Raw genomic sequence first — 23,745 nt, forward strand, 5'->3', positions numbered from 1 at the left:
AAGCCAGAGGGGACAGTACTCATTGAATGAGGACTTCATTGATATTTTGCTATAAATGTTTTATTCAACTTTTGTTATCATGGGGTACCTGAGTGCCGCTATGCCAACAGCTTGCCCCAGCCCCGAGCAGACCTGTACTGGAGCCACACCAACCTCGGGGAACATCCAGTCCCACAACAACTGCCTATAGCAAGGCACGCACTCGGCCAACTGATTTAATAGCTAAACCAACACCAAGCTGCTCCATTTGCCCCGAGCTTTCAGAAATGACTGAAATGAGCGCCCTGGGACCCTCCTCCCGAGCGGAGGTGCCGTTCAGCTCCCAGCCGTGGCAACTTCCAGAGGCGGAGGGGTAGAAGCTCCCCTCAGGGTGCTCCCCTCAGGCGGCCGCCCCATCCCGCGCCCAGCTCCCCTCAGGCAGCCCGCGGCTGAGGCGGGGCGGCCCGCGCGGCCCCTCCCCACGTCACGTGCCCCGCGGCGGAGCGGGGCGGGGCCGCGCGGCGGCAGCGCGCACCTGCGGCTCCCTCCGCCTTTGTGCGGTGCAGGTGCGGCGCTCCCCCCCCCCCCCCACCACCCCTCCCACCTCCAGCGCCCCCCGCCCCGCCGTGACGTCAGCGTGCCGCTCGCGGGGCACGATGGGAGAATCCCGATGCGCGGCGCCTTGAGGCGGCCCCGGCAGCGGCGCTCGGCGGGGGGGGGCAGCCCGGGAGGTGCCGGCGGGGGGCCGGGCCGGCGGTTGGCTGCCCGGCTCATCCCCAGCCCGGCCGGCGGCATGGCCCAGCCGCCCCCCTGAGGCGGCCGGAGCCGCCCCCCGAGCTGCCGCTTGCCGGCGGTAGGCGCCCCGCCGCAGCCCGCTCGACGGTGCCGGGGAGGATGCTGCCGCGGCTGGCGCTGCCCGGCTGACGCCCCCCGCCCCGTGCCCCCGTTCCCGTTGTTCTCTCCCCCCCCCCCCCCTCCTCACCCCTTCCATCCCCCGGCCGCTGCCGGCTCCATGAGCGCCTCGGCCCGCCCCTGAGCTCCCCCCCCGCCCGATGGCCGCGTCGGAAGAAGGCACCGGCTGCTTCCCCCCGCGGGGCAGGTCGCACAGCGACCCCAGCGTCCTCACCGAGCCCGCCGCTGCCGCCGCTGCCGCCGCCGGGGAGCCCGCAGGTAACGGCCCGAGCCCCCCGCCCCGCTCCGGGCACCGGCAGCCCCCGGGGAGCGGCGGGGCGAGGCGGCCGGCGGGCAGCGGGGCGCTGCGGGGCAGGGGTGGGGGGGGAGCGGGGTCACCATGGAGATGGGGGAAGCCGAGGCGGCCCGAGGGGCTTTCTGCCTCCCGAAGGTAATTTTCGCCTGGCGGGGAGCGGTGTAATCGGCTTAGGGAGCGTGGTCGCGGAGGAGGGTGTTGGGGGCACGCAGCTCAATCGGCGGTGCGTAAGGAGGATGTGGTGATGAGGTGTGGTTTGTTTTTTGTTTTTTTTTTTTTTTTTTTTTGTTTTTGTTTTTTTTTTTTTCCTTAATGATGTTTTCAGCTTAACTTCACTTTAAGGAATAATTGTAAATGTCTGTTGGTGGTGACTCAGTCGTTTCACGTTGTCAGAATCTAAGCAGCGATGTCCCCTTTAGAGAGTTGGGGGGGGGAACAACAAATAACAGCATCACTTTAATGTGATGTGATTGCAAGGAGAGGCCCAACAACAAGCTGGAAGCAAAGGCAAAAAGCACTGGGCCATATGAATAGATCTTCATGCAAGAGCTGGAAGGTTTTGCTGGGAGAAAAGGAGTAATCAACATAGCAGAACACAATGAATGGGGTGTTGATCATCTCTGCCCGTTACAATGAATTCTAAACCTAGGAATGGCTTTGGCGTGTGGGTCAGGTACCATCAGGCTGAAAGAGACAGTCCCTGGATGCAGTCTTGGACTGAACTTTAGTTCTGGCCCTTGTCAGGTTACTGAGTAAATAAGATATTCCAGGTTTTTTGATAAACTGGCTACGCTGCTTCCTTTTGAGCCAATGAGAATATTAATATTTAACTATTTTAAGTTTTCTCATTTATTTGTCTTCTCAAGTAATTCTGAGCACCTTGCTCTGGAGTGAAACGCAAATTAAATTAAGGAAAACAATAGATGATTTATCTCTGATGCCCAACTGTTCCGATACCCTAAGTAAAGGGAACAAAGGACTCTTCTAACGTGAACTGCTCGACTCACTCCCAAAGGGGCAATCTTGCCTGAAAGGAATGTATGTTTCTGCCGTTTGATTTCTGAAAGCAGAAGTGGCTAATGAAAAGAAGATATATGCAATCTCACTTTTAATCCTATGTGTTATTTTCTGCTAATCAACTATTTTGACCTTTGTGAAATATACAACAAAGAAAGTACACAACATGTCCGACACGTAGACAAAGATATAAACATTCTACTTTTTGTAAGGAGAAGGAGCTACCAATACTAAGCAGCATTTTTCCCCCCAATACAGATTTCATCAGATAAGACAGTGTCCCATTGCATGGCAGAAGCTATACTAATATGCAAGAAAAGATGTCTTTTATGGTATCATTGTATACATACAATACGTGGAGAGAAACAAAAGGTGATAAATGACTATGGGTTTTATCCAGGTAGGTATAAATAGTTGGTAGTAGAGTTAGTGTGTTTGGTAAGCTTTTCAGGTTTTCCATATACTAATTTAAATTTGTTTATCAATTAGTATTGAGCACCTGTATGTTTTAAACTAATAATAAAATGAACACAAATTACTTATTTAAATAATATTTTACCCATATTGTAAGTAATCAATCTGAGTAATTTAATGCAATCAGCTACTCAAAATCTGAAACGTAATTTATAATACTGTAAGCATTCTATATGCTAAACTACCATTGTACTTTATTTCATGATGTTATTCTGGAAGACAACTTTGTCATTGTCATTAAATTATCAACATAATCATCTACAGACTCTCAAGTCAAAAGAAAGTCTTAGGAACACTAAATGGTAAGAAGTTTGTGTTTATATCCCAGTCCTGCTCACAGACAAGTCTTGTAGAGAAGTAAGTTTGAATGTGCAGGATTCCTTGTTCGTTTAATAATGAACATAATGCATAATGAAATGCATAAGCAGGCATTTTCATATATGGTTAAATCATAAAGACAAATAAGCTAATAGCAAAACAATAGTCACTGAAGAGTCACTACAAAAACAATTCAACTTTTGTATGGCGTTGGAATAATGCTGTATTCTCACCAGAGATTTAGTCTTGTTTTGCAACATTGTCTTGAATGCATGACGAGGTCAAGAATTATTCTGCACCAATTCATTTGGCTAGGTCTACCCTATGAAAGGATATCATGGTTGGAAATATGGTGGTAGATGAAGTCAACCTATCTCCTAAAGATTTTCCTGGTGTTCACGTTTGTTTGTTTTATATATTTTTTAATTTATATATTTTATATATATTCTTGACCAGAAGAATTATAGCTTTTTTTTCTTTTTTAGCCAAGCCTTATCCAGGAGAATGATGCTAAACTGCTAATGTAGAGGTGGAAGCATATAGCTCTTTGTGATTTTCATGTGTTAATCTAAGAAAATTCTCCGATGTGATGCTTCATTTTCCTTTCTCTCTCAAAACACCAGCTTAACAGTTGTACTGACTGTACAAAGCATGGTTACAAGACTTGCTGGCTGTCTTGCAAGTTCAAAAGCCTTTATCACTGGACAATATAATGTCTTTTTAGGTGATACTGAGCAATATCAACATCAGACTCAAGGAACTTAGGATGAGCAGACTGCAGATGGCAAGTGTCAGTTCACCTTCCTATTGTCATCTGGTTAGCTTTCATTTGCAATTATTTGATGAACTGCTGCTTGAGGTCAAATCTCAAAGGGAACTTCCCATGTGAGAAAAGATTTTTTTTTTTAAGGACTTGCTCTTCTTCCACAATGAAATAACTAAGTAACTGTCTGGTTCAAATAGCCTTAGATCTTTTCTATGAAAGGAAAGAAGGTAGAAAAAAAATGTGAAAAGTTCTGGACATTCACAATCCTGACCGATGTCAGCAGCAGCTGCAATTACTCCAAGCCTTGAACAATCAAGACTTCATGATAAAGCTTATTATTTACTGTGATTTTCTTTACAAAGCAATCACTGTAGAAATGAAAAGCTATTCTATAACCTTGGTTTACTAGAAGAGATGTAATCTTTACAGACCACAGTGAATCTCATAACATGTAAAAAAAAAAAATTAACACATTAATCTCATCTTATTAAATGTTCCTGTAGTAAATAAAATAAACAAGGTGTTCAGTAAGCTAGACTAGAGGCACTTAATAGCTACTTATTCTAAAACAGAAATACAAATTTGCTGATTTAGATTCTTCATATGCAACTTTAATTAAACAGCAGTTCCTCACAGTGACCAATTAAGACACCACAGCCATGGTTGAGAAGAAAATATGGACTAAGTTATCTGTGGCAGGCTCCACTGACAAATAGGTAATTTCCTCCAGCATTTAAATGGTACATACAGTTCCTATTCTTAGCATAGGGAATACTGGAAACAGCGTGAGAAAGGCAGGAAAGAATCAGTGTTCCTTTGTTTTAATTGAATTAGTAATTATCTCCTTTAAGATAATAAAATAATGCACTTCAGCCTGCGATTTAAGCAAACTATCTTATGGCTGGTGAACAATATTTTATGAGCAAGCCCAGCAAACGCTGGTTTTCATATTTCATTCTTTACCAAAGCACACTGTCCTGATTCAGATATATCTTGAATTTGAGAAACCCACATAAAAATATTTGTGTCTTGCTTAATTAGAGACTGGCTTAAGACTGGACTGTTTTTAAGAAAGTTAATTTCATTTTTTCGTATTATGTCATGACTTAATGCCAGATTCACAAAGAAGAATCCCAATTACCACCTTAATCTGTAAATCCTCATAGGAGAGATCTCCAAAATCAGAAGGATCTTTCCCTGCTGCCATTAAGACAACTGTCCAAAATCCCATCATTTTCACTGAGTTCTGGAGAAGGACAGAAAATGCTATTGTATCAGATTCTAGGTGTAATGATGGAGCTTGCTTGATTGTAAATCTGAGGTTAGCTCTGAGCTGAAAAACTATTCTAAAAATACCACATACTTCCATAACTTCAAGGGGAAATTTGGAAGCAGTAATGAAAGCTTAAAACTGATAAAACATTAGCTAAGTTCCAATTTAAAAAAAAAAAAAAAAAAGGTAGTGGAAATTGAGTCAAATGGCACAGGACAGCAATCACTCAAGAAAACCTCACACAAAGAGGGATATTAATTCCAGTGATCAGACTTCTGTTTCTTTTCCCTTTCTTTCCCTTCTTCCATCTCTCCAGGGAGGGATCCAGAGAGAAAGGAGTGTCTAAAGAGGACAGGGATATGAAATTTGAATCAGATTTGAACATTACCATCTATTTGAGAAACAGTTGGAGGAAACCAAAATATTGCTCTCATTATATCCTTCCAGCAGTCAAAGGGCATAAAAAAGATGGACAGCCTCATTTGATTCACAGTCATAAAAGAGGGAGTTCCACAGAATGAAGAAGAGTACACTTGTGTCAAAGCTACCTGATACAATGTGAAAATATTGCCCTTTCCCCCTCATTTTTGGAAAAAATCCATCTTAATTTGTAGAAGTATACATTGCATTTTGTTCTCCATGCAGCTACTTTTCCTCCCTGACACCATGCGCTTAAAGAATGACTTTTCAGGAGCAGCAAGACTGAGATCTTCACTGGAGGTTGCCAATGGTCTACCATGGCCTCTGTCTCCTCCAGTACAGGAGCTGTACCAAGGCACGGAGCTGCTCTGGTGCCAGCAGCAGTGTTAGATCTCAGTAACAGCTGTATTCACATGAGTTCTAGAATGCTGCTTGGAGAAGAGTGATGGAGGCTTCTCAGCCATTGCACTAATCTGTGGGGTGCTTCAAGATCTGTCAAGCTAAAGCTGCTTCAAGATAGCTGTTCCAGATATGTACCAGATATGTACAACTACTTTGTTGCCAGACACTAATTCCCTTTTTATTTCTTTTGATATGTGTAATCAGCAGCCCTGAAGTAACTAAAGGAGAGAAAACTGCATAAAACTTAAAAATCCTTCATCGCTGTTCTTAGTTATCATAATTCAAAAGTTCTGTAGCAGGAATGTTCTTGTATTTTTTTATTTTTTTTAGGATGTTAAGAGGCTTGACATGTTATGTTTCTGTCATGTTGTCTCTGCCTGGGCTGAAGACAGTCATCACCTGTGACCCAGCAGAGCCTCACAGGCAGTATAAGACCATCAGGCATCTAAGTAATGCTTGGGGCAAGTCTCAAGGCAATAAAACATCAAGGATAGGAATATTCCGTACTAGGGCTTTTTGTTGTTATTTATTATTATTTTTAAAGCTGTAAGTTAGCCTGGATAGATTGTTGCTCCCTTCATATGCCTACCGTTGATTCCTCACAACTTTTTAGTGTTGTTTTATGCCAATAAAGATTTTAATTAACACTAATTGCTGACGCACTTATTTCTTCAACAAGTTTGCTCAGTTTGAGTCTTGTGCATGGCATTAGGGGACTTGTTAGCAACTGGAATGCATAGGAAAAGCATAGTTTCTCCTCCAGGAGAGTGCACCAGGGCACTAAGCAGGTAAACTGCACAATGTTGGAAGCTATTGCCAGGGAAGGTATGAGAACCCCAACACATATTAAAAGTCAAGTATAGTAGGTCTGGGCTGCAGGTGCTTGTAAGAAGCAAAGTAAAGGCAAAGAGAAATGGGTGCAACTGGAGTGTAGACACAAACTGGTGCCAGCTTTTTAAATCTGCTCCAGTGATTTCTTTTTTTTTTTTTTTTTTTTTTCTACAAAACTTCATTCCAGGCCCATAATTCAGGAAAACAAACAAACAAAAAAAATCCAGCTTGTAATCATGTGCATAAAACGTGCTTAAGACTCAAAGCAATTAATAGAAGAGTGAGTGTCAGGACAGAAAAAGATGCTGCTCATGCCCTGCCTGTTGGTTGGCTGGTGCTGTCATCCTTTTGCAGTCATTCAGGTCACTGCACCGTAAATCAGAGACTTGCGGTCTTATCTGTGATACGCTTAGTTGTTGGGTAAATTTTCAAATTTGATACTAACACTTGAGCCAGGCCACCTATTATTAAATGTATTTTTTTTCTACCAGAAATATTTTGGTTTCCATTTCATTTCCTTGTATCACCCAGTCTATTCTGTTAATAAAGTTTGTTTGCCTTGCATCATATTTCTTCTGAAAAAAGAAATGTGCCAGGTCTTTTACATCCTTTCCCAACAGTACTAATTTATGACCAAAATTAAATAAGCTTGGAAGTAGCTTTGCTCCAGTTTATGACTTTACCATATTTTTCATATATATGAACCTTCGTGATATTTTAAGTTCTCTCACTCAAAGTCAGAATGTTTCTGATCTAATTCGACAAACGGGCTCCCAACTGAAACTTACTGCTCCACATATATTTAGTTCCTCGCGTGATACCGTAGGGACTATAATGAGGAACACTCAGCAGAGACTAGAAACATGCAGATATTAATTTACATTCCATCTTAGTATCCCATTTCCATTGAAATCCAAATTTCATTCCTGTAAGACTCCTTAAAACATTTATTTGTCAAATGTGCAGGTTTTTTATGATACAGCACCAGAAAAATCATCACAGTATTTCCAAGTAGCACAATGCTAGTTACCCTCTAACAAAGGAGCCATTGTGCTTCTGAGCAGCTTGTTTTCTTATCAATTCCCCAGTCCCTTGCTGATCTACCCTAACCCCAAGTCCCTGTCACACACAGGACTCCTTCCTTCGCTCTGTCCTGCAGCTGAGCATCTCCTAGCCCAGAGGTGCTCCTCCTGGTTACAGAGCCCCAGTGCGCTGCTGCTCTGTTACTCCAGGTGCCTGTTTGCTCTCCTGTTCTCAGTGCTACTAGCAAATCCTTGGGGCACACAAACACAAAGGATTGGGTCTAAACTCGAGTATCAGAAGTAGCTTAGGTAGTCTGTCATGTATCAGTGAAAAGCTTTTCACTGATATCTGGTCTAGTAGTTTCTCATATCCTTTGTTTCCCTTGTTGAATCAGAATTTGTTAGTTCTAGAATGTTTTAAATGTTCTGTTTTTAGTTCCTGGGAATCTGCTCTCATCCATCAGAAGGAGCCTTGTTATGTGCACGCAAGTTCCTTCATCACAGTTGTGTTTGGTGGCAGCAGCTATACTCCAGCATTAAAAGCAGCAGGGATGACATTGCACACTGCAAAAAATGCAGGATTTTTTTTCTTTTTAATTTTAATATTGATACCAAATAATACATTTGCATCTCATTAAAGAATTTTTAGGTCCTAAGTACACAACCATCAAAGCAAGCTGTATGAGCAAAAAAGACCTTTTTCAGAGTTGCAATCTCTCTCAAATGTTACTGGTCTCTTCTATACTCAATACAAAGGGCATTTCTGTTTCCCTCCTTAACTCTTCAGATGTTTTTATGTGTCATAAAAGAACTATCACAGATTACAAAAAAAGATTCAGATTCTCCAAACACAGATTTCTGGTCTCAGTAATACCTATGGGCCATAACTGAAATAATGCACCATTGTGCCAGCTGCTGTGCAGCATATAAAGAGAAACTGTTTGGGCTTTAAGTATTTTTTTCTAATTTGAAAAAGACATAAAACAGTGGAATAAAACAAGTGTTTCTCATATTTTTACACATGGTGGATTGAGATGTAATAAATTTGCCTTCCCTGAGTTTCTGCAGGAAGCCAGTGGCACCACTGGAGGTTGACTCTGGATTTTGTAAGGCCCAATTCTCATTGTAAGGTTAGAGAACGTAGATTTTTTTTTTTAAATTAATTTATTTAATGTAGCTACAATTTCTTGTTCTGTAGCTTCCAATGTCTCTTATTACAAATAATAGAGGAAACAGTAGAAACAATAGGCATGTACATCTTGGAAGTTGGTTGAATTAAGGAGAAAAATTCTGAAACAATGTACTTTGATGCCTAATGTTACACTGGCCACAGGTAAGTCTGGTCTTCTACTTTGAGATTTAGCACAAGAATTTCTATTTGTTAAAAGCCTTCACAAATAGAGTCTTTGTGCTGGATGTTGTTTCACCTAGTAGGAGAACAAACAGAAGCTATGGGCTTTTTGATGAAAGATGGAAAGGGATTTTTAATTATGTTTTAGTACATGTCCTTACCCCTTGCAACTAATTGACCTTCTAAAGACATTTTTTGATATAAGTTCAGGTAGCTTGGAACTTGACAGAGAAAATTTAAATCAGAATATATCTGCTGTCCACCACTTCCCCTCCCCTTTTCTCCCTGCTCAGCTTTGCACAAGCATGTATAGACCAGTTTTTAATTTAATAAGGATGGACCAACAACAAAAAGGACCAGTGAACAAGCCTCCCTCCACTAAGTCAGGCAGTATGGACACTTGAACAGAATGGAAATGCTATCACCTAGTCTTCAAAGTACTGAAACCTTGTCTTATCTTTCTTCAACATTAGAAGTTTTAATTTAAAAAAAAGTAAACTGCAAATTTGATTGCATATAATAAGTGCAAGTACTCAGACTTAATTTGTGCACATAATAAATTGTGCACACAGTTGATTCTCTGTGCAATGCAGATAAATTCATATGTCTTTCAAATATTAAAGCCTTCACACTTCAGCTATGAATGATGATGATGTTTTAAGATTAGTCAGTCAATTAATGTTTGCACCACACTTGTAAAATGTAATGAGTTACATAATGCTAGAAGTCACGTTTATCTGGAAACTGTTCACTTTATTTTAGTGGGTAGCTAAGTAACTATTAATCTTTCACATTCTTCAGGTTTGGAACTCTCTTTCAGGGCTGCCCAATTCATGCTGTAATTAATGGGTTACGCCATTTGTTTATTTATAACATTACGGCATTTTTTAACCAAATTTGTGGCTTTGTATTTTAACATTTAACACCTAGAATTAATTACCATGGCTTTTCTAAGCAGGTCAGATCTATAAATACCAAAGACTAAGTAACGCTAAATACGATACCTTCATTTTGTTTCTAAATGTAGCCAGAGTTTATATGCTAATACAATGCATTCTTTGTGCCCATTAAATCCCATACTTTTGTTTGGAATTCAAGTTGATTTATGGTATAATGTATACTCAATTTATACATGCCCTAGAGAGCACATCACATAACTACTTGAAGCAGTTCAATAGCTTCACGATTGAGTCTGCATAAATATTTCAGTAAGATGATCTTAATCAAAGAGAAACTTATTGGCCGTAGTAAGGTAATATCCCATTATCACACATGGTTCATGTATGCAAACCGGCAATTACAACTAAAAACAGTCAAGTCCTTATGCATAAAGCTCTTCTGATTGCTGTATACAACGAAGAGACAGTTCATGTGTTAACTTCCTTATTCTAGTATATATATATTATCATCCTCAAACCATTCCATCACTGCATAACCAGCAACTGGACATAGATCACCGCACCACATCAAGCCTGTGAAGCCTTCAGCCTTTTCTGAGGGCTGCTACACCCCTTGAGCCCTGCCACCTTCCTTATGCCTTTCCCATATTGATCTGTTGTGAATGTCTGTCACATTTCATCCAGTTGCCCACAGAAGTCTGCATCTTAACTCAATCAAACAGCCTGCACTGAGACTTTTTTTTTTTGTTTGGTTAGCTTTTTTGTTTGTGTTGTTTTGTTTTTTTGTTTTAAATCCTTTTAAGAATACAAGAAATACTGTACTGGGTCAGAATAGTGGTCGGTGCAGTCTAGGACAGGGTTCTTGACTGTGGCTGTAGAAGATGCTATGCAGGGACAGCACTCTTTCCTAGCATTGAGCTCTGACACAGGCTGGAAGCAGAGCAAAGGGCGGCCGAGTGAACACCCATGAACCCAAAATGAAATATTCATGGTCAGTCTTCTGTATCTGAGTTCAGATAACATGCACAAGTGCTGGTGCTTAGGACAAGTTTGCTCACCATCTAGAACCAGCACTGCTTCTTAGTGAACCTCAGACTAACCATCAGATGAAAGCAGTCTGCCCAAAAGCTCCTTGCTCCTGCACCTACTTTTCAATCTTTTCATCACTAATAATATGAATCTGGATAGAATATTTAGACAGAGCAACGCTTCCCAATAGAAGGTGTTACCTACTGTTTTACAGAGGAATTATACACTCCTCCCTATTTCCAGGTCTTGTCATGTGAGAGATGTGAAGAGCTGGCTTTGCAAGTAATACCTGTATAAGAATACCTCAGCCCCAAGGGGTAGAATGCTTTCAGTTACACAAGATGGGCAGAGGAGGGGGAGACAAGGAACAAAGCTGATGACTGCAGGCTTAGGACTGGAGTCTGGAAAGTTTCCCACACAATATTTAGTGTCACAGCATTATTTCAGTTGGACCTGAGACCTGTGGTGAGTGGACTGCAAAAGGGAATAGTTAAGGAAGATTTCATCTCAACCAGCACACATTATGGTTGGCTCTACAATGGCCACGGCTGAACAGCCACTGGAGGACCACTCAATTACTGGAAGCTTTGCACTGACATCTTCCCTGCATTTTGAGCTTGGTGGACTGAGACAGGTGGATTGAAAGCTTTAAATCTTTAAATTACCATCCTAATTTGTTTCAGGAGCAGAGAGAAAGTGACAGTAGAAGTAAAAAAAAACAACAGTCAATAAGTGTGCCTGAGTCACCTCAAATGATGGCTCAGAGAAGGGGGGCATTTCAGGACCTACTGCAGAAAAGGGAAGAAAAGTTGTACAGACCTTCACTGGCATACCTTGGGAATCCAAGCTGTTGGGATTGTGTCATGAACTTGGGTCTGCATGCTAGGCTCCTCTGCAGCTACCTAAAAATCCTCTGCCTCTTTGGGTTGCTCAGAATGCATGATAATATATGTAGACCTGGCTTAACTGGGCTTCTTTGAAGTGTACGATTTGCAGACAGGACTCTTGTAATTTTTTTTTTTTTTTTTTTTCCTAGCAGCTATGCAGCTTTCTGGAATTGCAGAAGCTGCAAGGAGAAAGGCATCCACCCCATTCTCAGTTAGACCAGTTCAGCTTAACTCCAGCTGAAATCTTTACATATGTCACAGATGCTCATTTGGCTTTGCTCTATTTTATAATGCCTAGCACCAGAGAATAAGTACTGAGAATCCTAGCTATGTGGAGAAAGGTCTAGAAGAGAGAAAAATGGAGCCTAGTACTCCACTCCATACAAATTCTGCACTTGTTCAACACAAAACAATCAGTTTCTTGTTTAACTCAAGCAAATTAATGGAAAAATCACAACTGAGATAAACTACTCATGTCACTTCAGATTTCACTTGCGAAATACTTAATTCTAGAGAACCTTGCAATTTGTAACACCGTTTCCTGCGAGTGAGTAAACTTTCTGTCATCTGGCAATCTCCTATTTAGGACCACAAGAAGTCCTGAAGAACTTATTATTTTGCTATAAGCTACTGATACTAATTCAAAATGGAATGGTGTGATACCAAAAAAATTACATCCTCACTGAAACCATGACTCTGCTAGATCTGTAATAGCAGCAAATATCAGCCATAGCCTGAGGCTAGTTTACTTGAACCCTTGCAGTAGTGGTTAACTTAACAGATGACATGATCAGATGCTCAGTTTCTTAAGGCAAACATAGGGTATGTGAACAACAGCTGTCAAGATAGATAGCGAGTAGACTTTTGGTGTTATGGTGTACATTTTGTGCTGTAATTCAAACAGAATAATAAACTGAAAGGAAGCCATGTAAAATGATCATTTCAACAAGCAAAATTATAAAGAAGTAGCCTTCAAAAATGAAAATGCTTTAAGATGGGTCCTTAACCCATAATAGTAATGTATCCTGATCTCTCTTCTCTAGTCCAAGAAAGCATTTGCCATTCTTTCCTATGATCTCTTGTTCTCTTGTGAGAAGGTAGAGCTTGTTGCAACTTTTTCTTAGTTTTCAGTCTGCTTTTTCTCCAGTTTTCACTTATCTGCCATCTAGTCCAAGTTCATTCCATTAGCTAGCACTTCTGCCTTAGAAAATGAGGCAGCCCCCTGCACCTCCTGAATTATTATTCTAGAAATAGAATGGGTGGTAGTAATGTAACAGAGAAGCCAAGAAATCCTGCCTTCCTATGGTTTCAGCATTTCCAGTCCTCAGTTTAACCTTAAACTGTCAAAAAATCTCATTTATGACTTATGACTGAAGCCTCTGCTGTATAATGAAGTGTCAGTCTGGCTGAAAACTATTCCCTTGGGGCATCTCTCACATGTTGATGCCTTGCTGGTAAGCAAAGCTGACCTCACACCGAGGCCTTCCAGGTAATACTTAGTTGGGTCAGTAGTGTCTTTTTTCATGAACTATATCCTTTGTTGAAAGTTACTATTAAAGCTCCAAAGTTATTGTGGGTGACATGAGATGAAAAGGGATTAAATAACCCTTATTTCTGAAAGAAGAACCTAGGAGCAAAAAATAGAAGAAGCTGTGTTCAGTAACTTGGTGTTCCATTTATATATTCCTCACTCTTGCTCTCATAGCTCTCCTTCTAGGATGTGTTTAGGCTTTATTCCAACACATCAAAGGCCTCTATTTCTTCTATGAATTTATTGCCCCCTAACCCTCCCCCCCCCAAAAAAAAAATTAAATAAATCTATGACATGGGGCATTACTCATCTATCTTATTCAAGAGATTATATTTAATATAATCAGCTTTCTTGTGTTTTGAACCTGCAGAAAATTCATTCTACTTCCCATCTTGGACTTTAATATTTCTGTTTCTCTGTCCATTGAGCATTTTTGACATATTTCTCAGTAGCTCATTAAAAAAAAATACAGAAAACTGCCAAAAGTTTATGCATTCTGAGGTCACAGTTTCTTTGGCTGCTCTAATGAAATGATTTGAAAAGAGGTAAGTTATTGAATATGCTCCTAGAAGCAACTATCAAAATATCAGTAGAGTGAAATCCACATTAAATTTTGGAATAAGTAGTATAGGATTATGTTTTCAACCTGTCCAAACAGACAAATCTTTGAGAAGGAGAAGAGAAGGAAGATACACGTTTCTGTATATCTATATCTATATCTATCTGCCTACCTGTGTTTTTCATCCTATTGAAGGAAATTGAAGCCTTCTTTTGGTAAGTTTAATTAATTAGTATTTAACACAAGAAATCCTTCTGCAATTTGCCATCAAAGCATTGCAGAAATGTTTTTTTAGATCTTGTTAGATGATGTAAAGTCTGAGAACAAGAATTACTTCAGAACAGATTAATCTAAATATAAATCCTAGCAGAACTAGGTACCCTAGATTTTTAAAATTGGCTTTGACTTTAGGTAGTTTCTTGAAGAGAAAGGAGAACCTGAGGTACAAAATCAAGTCTTTTCAGAAACACTAATTTTTAAACACCAGAAAACTTTTATTTATTTATTTATTTTTTTATTTCTTTCTGTTCCGTGTTAACAATTTGAGTTTTAGCCTGATAGCATCTATTTAAATGAAATTTTACTGACTTGGAAATACCTCTTCTGACAGAAAGAAACAAACCTAAGCATATCAGAGCCAATGGGAATGCATACAGTTTAGGGATTTTGTTGTTGTTACAGATCATAACATTCTCATAATACAAGAGAGATTACGGAAATATGGCATAGTCTTATTTTGTCTGACATTGTACAGAAAGAAAGACTTAAAGGATTAGTCTTGATAACTTGGCTGTTCCTTTCCAATGTATTGTGATATAATAAGAAATAATGCACCGCATATCCTGAACATAAAAGAGAGCCTCTGGTCAGAATCTCGTTAATGCCAGAAATGATTTAAAGCTAGCTCACAGCCCCAGTTTTCTGTCCCAGAAATGACAACACAAAATGTAGCGCCTCTTATTCTAATACTACATAAGAGTATATCATGCATATGATTAAGATAGCATGCAACATTTCCATACAACTAATTCACTGCTCTCCATTGTTAGAAACCTGAGGACAATACGAGAAAGTAGGATTAGGTTTTAGGTGGAAGTTGCTACTTTGACAAGGAATGAAACTATCTAGCTACTTTCTTTTCCAAAGTCTGTTGAGAGGGATAGACTAAAGACACAAAGTGGTAGAACTGTTTTTCACTCAAGTAAGCTAAGTGCCTAATTTACACATTCATTAGACACAAAGCTGCTCTCCGTGTGCTAACAAATCACCATAATGAAGTCTTTACACACCCACACAAATTTATACACATGCTGTTGCTCAGCTTGCACCTGCAATGATGGTGAATAGATGTGTAATTGCATATATAAGTTGTTGAAAGAACAGCTACTAGGCAAGGTCTATATAGCTATAGTAAGCCTACTTTTTTTTTTCTTTTCTGTACATTGCTATGGTTGGCAACTTCTTGGAAGCTGCTTTACCACATAAATCCTGCTCTTCCATTACACAACTCTCAAAGACTTTTCCACGGAGCTCTATGTACCAGCTCTATGGCTGTTGGCATTGAGTTGTGAAAGTGCTGGACAACAGGTCCATGGGCTCAAGTCTCTTGCAAAGTCAGGGAGCTGCGAGCCTCCCAGCTTCTCTCTGACTCTGATAAGCTCAGAGCAAGCGCAAATGCTAGACAGCCAAAGTTCAAATGTGCTTGGGTCTTACAGTTAAAGCAAGTTTTGTAAAAGGGGTCAAAAACTGCTACTAGAAAATTTTCCTGAGAATAGTACTATTTGCTAGAATCTCCAAAATTTGTCCTGCATGTGTTGCTAATACCAGTACCGTATTTCCTGGCTTAGAGGTTTCAACTCAGATACCATGGTAATGTGATAATCCCATCTTCAGAAGGGCCACCTCAGGGGCCTGAAGCCATACCATTTTAAAAATCCACTCATTTTCCAAACTTTAAAACCATACTGTGAAAAATTTAATTATACCTCCTCAAAATCAATGTTTTCCCCCTCATTTTCCATGTAGCATACATCTGTGTACAAAACAGAAGCACTGAAAACTTGGATGTTTTGTATCCTCCAAAAATAGCACTGAGATTCCTTTGTAGGTATTTTACCCATGCAACAAGCCTGATGAGTGACCCAGTGCTCCCTGCTCTCATCTCATCATTTGGATAGCTTTCAGATGGTATGACTTCAAAGAACTGCTGTGAAATAGTGTGTCTGGAGTGGTTTTAAGTAGCTGCTTCATTTCATTATTTTTCTGCCCACAACTCACTCTGTCTTTGCAGATACAAAGAAGTCTCCATCTATTCCACTGCCATCTAAGTCTATTTGAGGTGACAACCTTGTTATTTAGGATTATTTCTCATGACAGATGGGTTATTTACAGCAATTGTTTCCCAAAGACATACATATTATCATTTCCATAAAGTGGCAGCAGCTCTGGAATCACAAGTATCACAGTGTATTTGTTTAGCCTTACCCATTTCTCTGCAAAACACCCAATTCAAAGTGGCTTCACTACCAGATTCCAAAACCAGAGATATTTGAATAGCAATGATATTCTTCTCCTAGGAGTCCTGTCTGAAATGTAATAGTTCTGACTATAATGGGCATTTGATTTTTTCCTTCACTGTCCATCAGTTTGTTGGACTGGGGACAATGGGAACTCGGAGTTGCATGTATGAACTGGTGCTTTGTTGTGAAACTATTTGCATTATTTAAATACATGGGCACTAATCTGTGATCCAATCTCAGGCCTTGTGCTATGACATCGACCACATCCATTGAAAATTTATTTGATACATGCAATCACTATTTAACTGCAGTATCTCCTAAGAAGGCTATTTTATATAAGTGAAAATAAGAGTGGAATAATAAACATTTTTCTTTAATAAGCAAGCTTATTCCTACTTTACCAACAGGTGCTATGAAGATACAATTCTGATTACCCTGTCCTAACAGCATAGGGACATTCTGTGTGGTGTCTCATCAGCAATAGCTCTGGTAATTAGAGTCAGTGTCTGGTCCGGGTCCTGATGGTAGTGGGTGGCTTTGGGGTTTGGTTCTTTCCATTGCTATTGTTCTTCAAATCCGATTTTAAAGTATGTTGCTACATTATGCTGCACTACAGCTATGGTTAGGCCCGAGAATAAGTTCTAGGTCAGGGAGAGTAGCCATCATGTTTTATTAATTTTTCAGTTTTTACCATTTTTGTGGAGAAAAAAAGATAATTGCAGCCATCGTGGATGGAGTGATGTGGGAAAAGGAGAGATAAGGAGAGGGTGGGAGCTGTCACCCTTTTAGGTTTATATTTTGGTGTGTTTTCCTGTCAGCATATTAGATGAAAAGCACAACCCAAAGGCTAGTCTGGGTTTCCCACATTTCTCTTCATTGTTTACATCAGTCCATCAAGCCTGTAGTCACATCCTCAAACTAGTTCCAAGTGAGCTTAGGAGAGGCCAATTTAGAATGCCAACTTTGGCCCTAATATCCATATGTAAGAGGTTAAGGACTGAATTTCAGCCTATGAAGTAGTAAAAGAGCAGTTTCTCTAGGACAATTTAGAATGCAGAGCCAGAAATAAAGCATTTTGAGCATCGTAAGAAATGAGAATAAAGGTTTTAAAATCAAGAGGGTTTAAGTGTGGAACGATCTTGTAGAAGTGCTTGGGCAAATCTAGTCTGATAGTTCTTAAGAAATATGAAAAAACCACGCACTTTTTCAATTACTTTTCCACCAAAAATGACATTTACAGTTTTAGCATGCACTCTTTTTCCAGAATATTCTTATTCTCTCCTCCTGAAAAGGACTTCAGAAACTCCAACCCCAACCAAAGTTTAGCACCCCCAAATGGGGATAGGTCAGTGTGTCTGTAACTAACTTACTGGTAATTGCTTTTTGCACTGAGATCACAGACAGCATAAAGAAAAGTATACCATAGTATATAACGGTGTATGAATATATTACAGAAATTATTCATTTTCATTATAAATTTATATGTACACGCATATATATATATATATATAGTCTCTATATATAATGTGTGTGTGTGTGTATATATATATATATATAGTATATAACAAAACAGCCAAAGTTTGAAGTGTCTCAGATAACCCTTCGTGATGATGTGACTAAGCCCTGCGGGGAAGGACAGCTTCACTGCTATAGCATGTGGAATTCTTGTTCTGTAAACAACAGAACTTCAGTCCTTCTGGGAATACTGTCGTCACTTCAAGAAAAAGTACACTTTGCAGTTTGTTAGTTATGATATAAACGGTGTTAACTAAACAAGAGATTTAATTAAGTGACCTGGGGAAAGAAGCAGAATTTTTCAGCTATTCATAATTTTTGTAGCTGATTTAGCCATTCACCTAAAACTGTGATGCAGAGCAAGTAATTGCACATGGTAATGGCAATCACAATAACTAACGGGCATACTTGAGTGGTTCGCATATGCACCCATGGGATTCTTGTGCATACAAATGATTTGTATATTTCAGCATCTGATTTTAACAATTTTCTTCATTGTATGTATAAAACTCTCTTTTATACATTGCTGCCATGCCTATTTCATTTTGCATGATATTTTATACTAAACATTTAAAATATTTAAGCACACAATTATCATTGATATGTATTTTAACCAAATGATTTTATTTGTAACTGACTGACGGACTGCTTAAACAGATTGGGTGAACAAGCGAACAAGCCTTTTTTTTATCTAGTTTTATGGTAGATGAAAGGCTGTCATATTTACTAGAAATACAAAAATTCTAGAAATTGAACTTTGAAAAATCCCATTATGTGTCTTTGTGCCCTTTCTTGACAATCTATCTACCTATGTACTAAAGAGTTGATAGCACAGAGATCAGAATTTGGCCAGACTGCTTTTCCTCCTTTATTTTATTATTTTTTTTATTTACTTCAATGTTCCTTTGTTATTTTAATTTTAAATTATTATTATTTTTAAGTCTAAGTAAGTGAAGCTACTGAATGACTACCCCACATCCCTGTTCTTTACATTCTGTTTTCAGTTTCTCAAAATTCACTTTATTTATCTTACCACAGTGGACTTAAATGTGGCCAACTCATTGATTCTGAATTGGTTAAAAAAAAGGTTGTCCTGCATTGGTTAAGAGAAGGAGCTACATACCCATAGGGTGCGATCATCTTCACAGAGCAGAAGAGGACAAAGTCATCTAATTTACAAATTTCAGTTTTAGTGACACCCACTGTGGTCCGATTGAACCAGAAACTCAGGAGCTGACATTAGGGATATCTATTTTCACCTACTCTTGGTTTGACCACACTTAAGATGTTCCTTAGTTCCTTAGCCAGGCTGGGCAAGGGTATCCAATCCAAACATAGTTTTATAGCTTTTATTTATTTAATTTATTTTTCTGTGTGTCTTCACTTTTGGAAAATTCTGATTAGATTATCTTTGAGGTATCTGCACAACATCTGTACAACCCATTTCACCACAAAATTGAAAAAAGAAATGGTAAAGAATCCCCTAAAATCAGAGAACCAATGTACATAGGAGGACAATTCAGAAAGTTTCAGCTGTATCATTTATGTGGCTTGGCAGTTTTATAATGCAGCTAGACTTTTTTTTTCAGGGAGCCGAATGACTCACTGCAGAAGAGACTGAGCTAATGACGGTTGAAGAGTTCTAATGATGCCTTTTGTGTACAAACAAAGTACAAATCCATTATATTCTGCTCTCATTTTATTAATTAATCATTCATTACCCAATGCACTATCAATTAAGTCTCTCTTCAGAAATTCTTAGTATTCTCCTGTTTGTTTTATTGATAATAAATATATCAGTCTCTCAATAAATGCCTGAATTGTTAGAACAGGTTTAGAGGATACAAAATAGTCTGCTCTACAGCAGATAACATAATTAAAACAACCTCCATTGGACAGACCAGCTTCCTACAGTAGGCAACCTGAGGGGTCTGGTCCAAACTCATAACAGTTACAGGCCAACCTAAAATCAGTCTCCAAGAGTGTTTCCATGTAATTGTCTCAGAACACCCTGAGTCAGCCTCTGCTGAAGTGAAGCATGGAGTAAAACACAGTAACAATCCATGTTTACTCAAACTGCATATAAATATATTGTAAATAGTTAAAATATTAAAATTCTCACAAGATAGGTACAAAATAGTCATGTTAGTCTAAAACAATAAAATGGTTCATCTATTTTTATTTTGTCTAATTTCCCCTAAAATTTATAGTGGTCTCTCTCATTTAACAAAATTAGGCAACATCAGTATGAAGCAAGGTTTGAATAACCAAGCATATGTTTTGCACATATGCAAATAAACTTAATTAAGAGTTGCACTCAATCAAAGAGGGAACTGACATAAGGTATTGGACGAGAACTGCACCATGCCACTTGTGCTTGGCTGTCGAACTCATTCACATATATATTTTGAACACTTTGCAGAAATAATTTAGCAAGTACAAGTTGATGATAGTGTCAGGAAAACTGTAATTCCATCAAAGGGAATATGCAGATAGTAAGTGAAGGTGCAAATATATTACTTATCAGGAATTATTTGCTCAACTGTATTGGCTTTCATTGCATCCAACTAAAGAGTAAGTGCTGTAAAAAACAAATTTTGGTCAATCTATAATCTTAATTAGTAACTACTAATCTTCCTAAATGTATTGCCTCAGCCAGTCAAAAAACTAGAGTTTTACCTCAAGTTCCCCAGATGATCTTTCTGCAAACCATCAGACTGTATTTTATTTAATTGACGTTGACTTGAAACATGAACAAGTTCTGTCTTTCTCAAAAAGTACAGAGACAACTAGCTAAAAATGAGAATTAGAGAGAGAGCTCTCCTTTTTATAGTCACGGTCTGAATTTCATGCATGGCAGTAGCTCTAAGGCACCGAAGCTATTAGATCATTTTTAGCTCTACCTATTATGTGAGTTGTTTTAAAAGGGTGAAAAAACTACTCAAATATATTTAAAGATAAAAGCAAAACATGAAACAAAGCATTTTGAATGTATGCCAGCATCTGCATCAATGACATTCATGAGCCAACTGCATTGTAAAACAATCAGACACAGCCTGAATTCACAGTCTGAGCTGGTACAGCGAAAACTGCTGGAGTTAATGTATGCAGTTGTTTAATCTCCATTGTAGTACTGAAAGATGGCAACCATACCACGCAGCTGCAGTGCTTTGTTTTGTCATTAGTTTACACCAGTTTTTACCAGTCACAACAGTCTAGTGTGAAGGGTGGCTTTACTCAAATAGGGGAGAGTTGCTGTAAGAAAAAGCCAGCCACCTGGTAACCAAACATACTTGGCCACCTGGGATTTGATTTCTAATGGGCTAGATTTTCAGCTGGTGGAAAATGGCTGTCCTCAGTGGAATAGGGATAGTTAACTTAAGCTGAGGAACTGGTGCATTCTCTTTTCTTATCTTTCACTTTCTCCCACATACACCCCCATTATCTTTAAAATCTGTTTTAACTGCTTATACTGGGCAGAGGAGGAGAAGAGAAGCAAGGTAGCTTTTTGTCAGAGTAATTGCCTTATTCTCTGTTTGAAGCTAGATGATAGGCCTGTGCACCCTCACATTTAGGACCACAATCTGGATTTGCTGTAGTAGAACCAGCCTGGAAAAGTCATCCAAATATGTATAATGAAACATAAAGTGAAAGGGGTGCAGTAGAACCACTAGCCGATTGCATTTGCAGAAGGTCATTGATTCTCTAGATCACAGTCCTGAGTACTGTGAGTTTGCAAGCATCGCAGTGCCTGCTGCGGTTTTTGCAGAGGTCTGGGATAATAAAACATCCTCCTGAAACTAAAGCTTGTTAGGACAAGCTTCTGTGCAGTGGACAATACCCAAATCAAATGAAAAAGTTCTCTAGCTGCTTATTTTCTTCCCATATATGAGAGGCAAATGTTTGCCTAATGAAGAGGTAAAAGGATGGTCTGATTATTTTTTTTTTCCCTGAAGTCTCTACCATTATTTCAAACAGCTATGCACCTTTTTCTACTACATTTATGATTCCATTTATTTCAAAGGGATTTGGGGATGCCTAGTGTTTTGCAAGGTTTGGTATCCAGTATATAAGAGGAATGTGGAATTTAGACATTTGAGACCACTCCAGCTCAGTCTGTGAAACTCAACAGGAGATAGTCTAAGAAATAACTGCTGCATATTAGCATTCTTCTATAAGAACTTCTTGAGATCCAATGTGATATTTATTTTTTATTAAGCCTTCATACCCTGTGGGTATATGGGTAGTACATATTTTATATATACTGACTATTGTTGTTAGCAAAAGGTATGTTTGCTTCAAGAATCTTCTATAGCATTCTGAGTGATCTTCTCTGTTGCAGCTTCTGTGTTGACTTAGTACACGAATGTTGTCTTCCTGCAATATTTCTTTTACCTATGTCACACATTTGTAAAACACTAAATCAAAATGTACAGGGACTGTAACAAAGACCAGAGGAATCTGTACCTGAAAAGTCATTTGCTGGCATTATTACTGATATGCAAGAGAGAATGTAAAAATATTTTTGCCTATCCTTTGTATAGCATGATCTTGTACATAAAGACCCTCATTCTGCGGATGGAGTGGAAAGGCGCTAAAACAGATTTCTTGGTTAAAAACTACCATTCACTCTATTTTTCTAAAATATGGCCATCTGTGTTTTCACGAACAGAAATCACGTGTTGCTGAAGGCAAAGCTGAAAAGGTCTTTTAGTTCCCATTGAAGAAACAGTTGAACTTCCATCTACTTCAAAGAATCCCTATATGTACTCCTGGCCATTTTAATGGTTCTCTCTAGTAAATCTGAAGGCTAGAAGATCAGTTGTCATGGGAACTGGCAACAGATGACTCAAAAAAAAACCCCAAAATTAAATGTTGGCTTGATATCAACAGCTAATCTAGTGCCCTGCCAACTGAAATCACAGTTAACATGAACCATGCCTAACAAGCTGTGATTTGAACAGAGTTGCAGCCAAAGATAGAGTTTCTCACCCCATGAACAGGAGAACATTTTAAAAATTTAAACTAATGAGGGGACCCAACAAGTCTGGAAACAGTGAAAGTTAAAAAAAAATATTGATTATAATTGTTGGGTTAGAGCCTTTAGCAGCTATAAATCTGAGTTTCTTCTTTGACATCAAAATCATGATATCAAATTAATTACCATTTCAAGATCTGTCTTAGCAGTTTCAGAATCCATAAGATTGATTTGCACTGGGACACAATCCAAAAATAGTTTCAAATTGTGGTTTTAGCATGTTATTTAGAAAATCCAATTTGAATGCTATAAGTTATTTTGCAAAGGAACATCCTTAACAATATCATTTTTAGACTTGGGATTTAATTGAATATGTTTTTTTCTAAAGAATCACATATAGCTTCTTTTGTTCATTATCAGTAGACTGTAAGGCTTATGGGGATACACTAAGGGCTATAATTCAGAGAACGTGTAAAAATTTGTCTTTTACAGGCAGTGATGGAAAAAAAATATGGTCTCAGTTAAGAACGATCAGCTAATACTTGGCTCCTTCTAGTGACTGTTAAATTAACCCATATGGAGTGTAATAGAAAATAAAGCAGTCTTGAAATATCATAAGTGTGTGTTTAGAGCTTGTTTACATAAATATGGACTATGAAAATCCATGTAGTTTCACTACATGGAAAAGTAAAGTGGATTAATTAAACTTTCATAGCATCTACGTGGACTTTCATGTCCAGAATTAAAGTGAGCTTGAGTTAATTTAGC

General features: G+C 39.0%; 1 protein-coding gene and 1 long non-coding RNA gene across 3 annotated transcripts in view; one reads left to right on the top strand and one right to left on the bottom strand.

Moving 5' to 3' along the window:
- The window catches only part of LOC139999251 (uncharacterized), a 225,352-nt gene that overhangs the window by 148,178 nt on the left and 53,429 nt on the right, over positions 1 to 23,745 (bottom strand). The gene's annotated exons all lie outside the window — the stretch shown is intronic.
- Positions 603 to 23,745, top strand: part of PHACTR3 (phosphatase and actin regulator 3) — a 104,580-nt gene continuing 81,437 nt past the window's right edge. The window contains exons 1-2 of one of the 2 annotated variants that reach the window (XM_038166232.2): positions 1,016 to 1,149; positions 2,462 to 2,603. In XM_038166232.2, coding sequence (XP_038022160.1) covers positions 2,492 to 2,603 — 112 coding nt within the window. In that variant the 5' untranslated portion in view covers positions 1,016 to 1,149; positions 2,462 to 2,491. Of the gene's footprint in view, positions 1,150 to 2,461; positions 2,604 to 23,745 lie in introns of both variants that reach the window. The other variant, XM_027442922.3, reaches the window with a different exon arrangement.

This window comes from Anas platyrhynchos, chromosome 21, assembly GCF_047663525.1.
Source record: "Anas platyrhynchos isolate ZD024472 breed Pekin duck chromosome 21, IASCAAS_PekinDuck_T2T, whole genome shotgun sequence".
NCBI classification, from domain to species: Eukaryota; Metazoa; Chordata; class Aves; order Anseriformes; family Anatidae; genus Anas; species Anas platyrhynchos.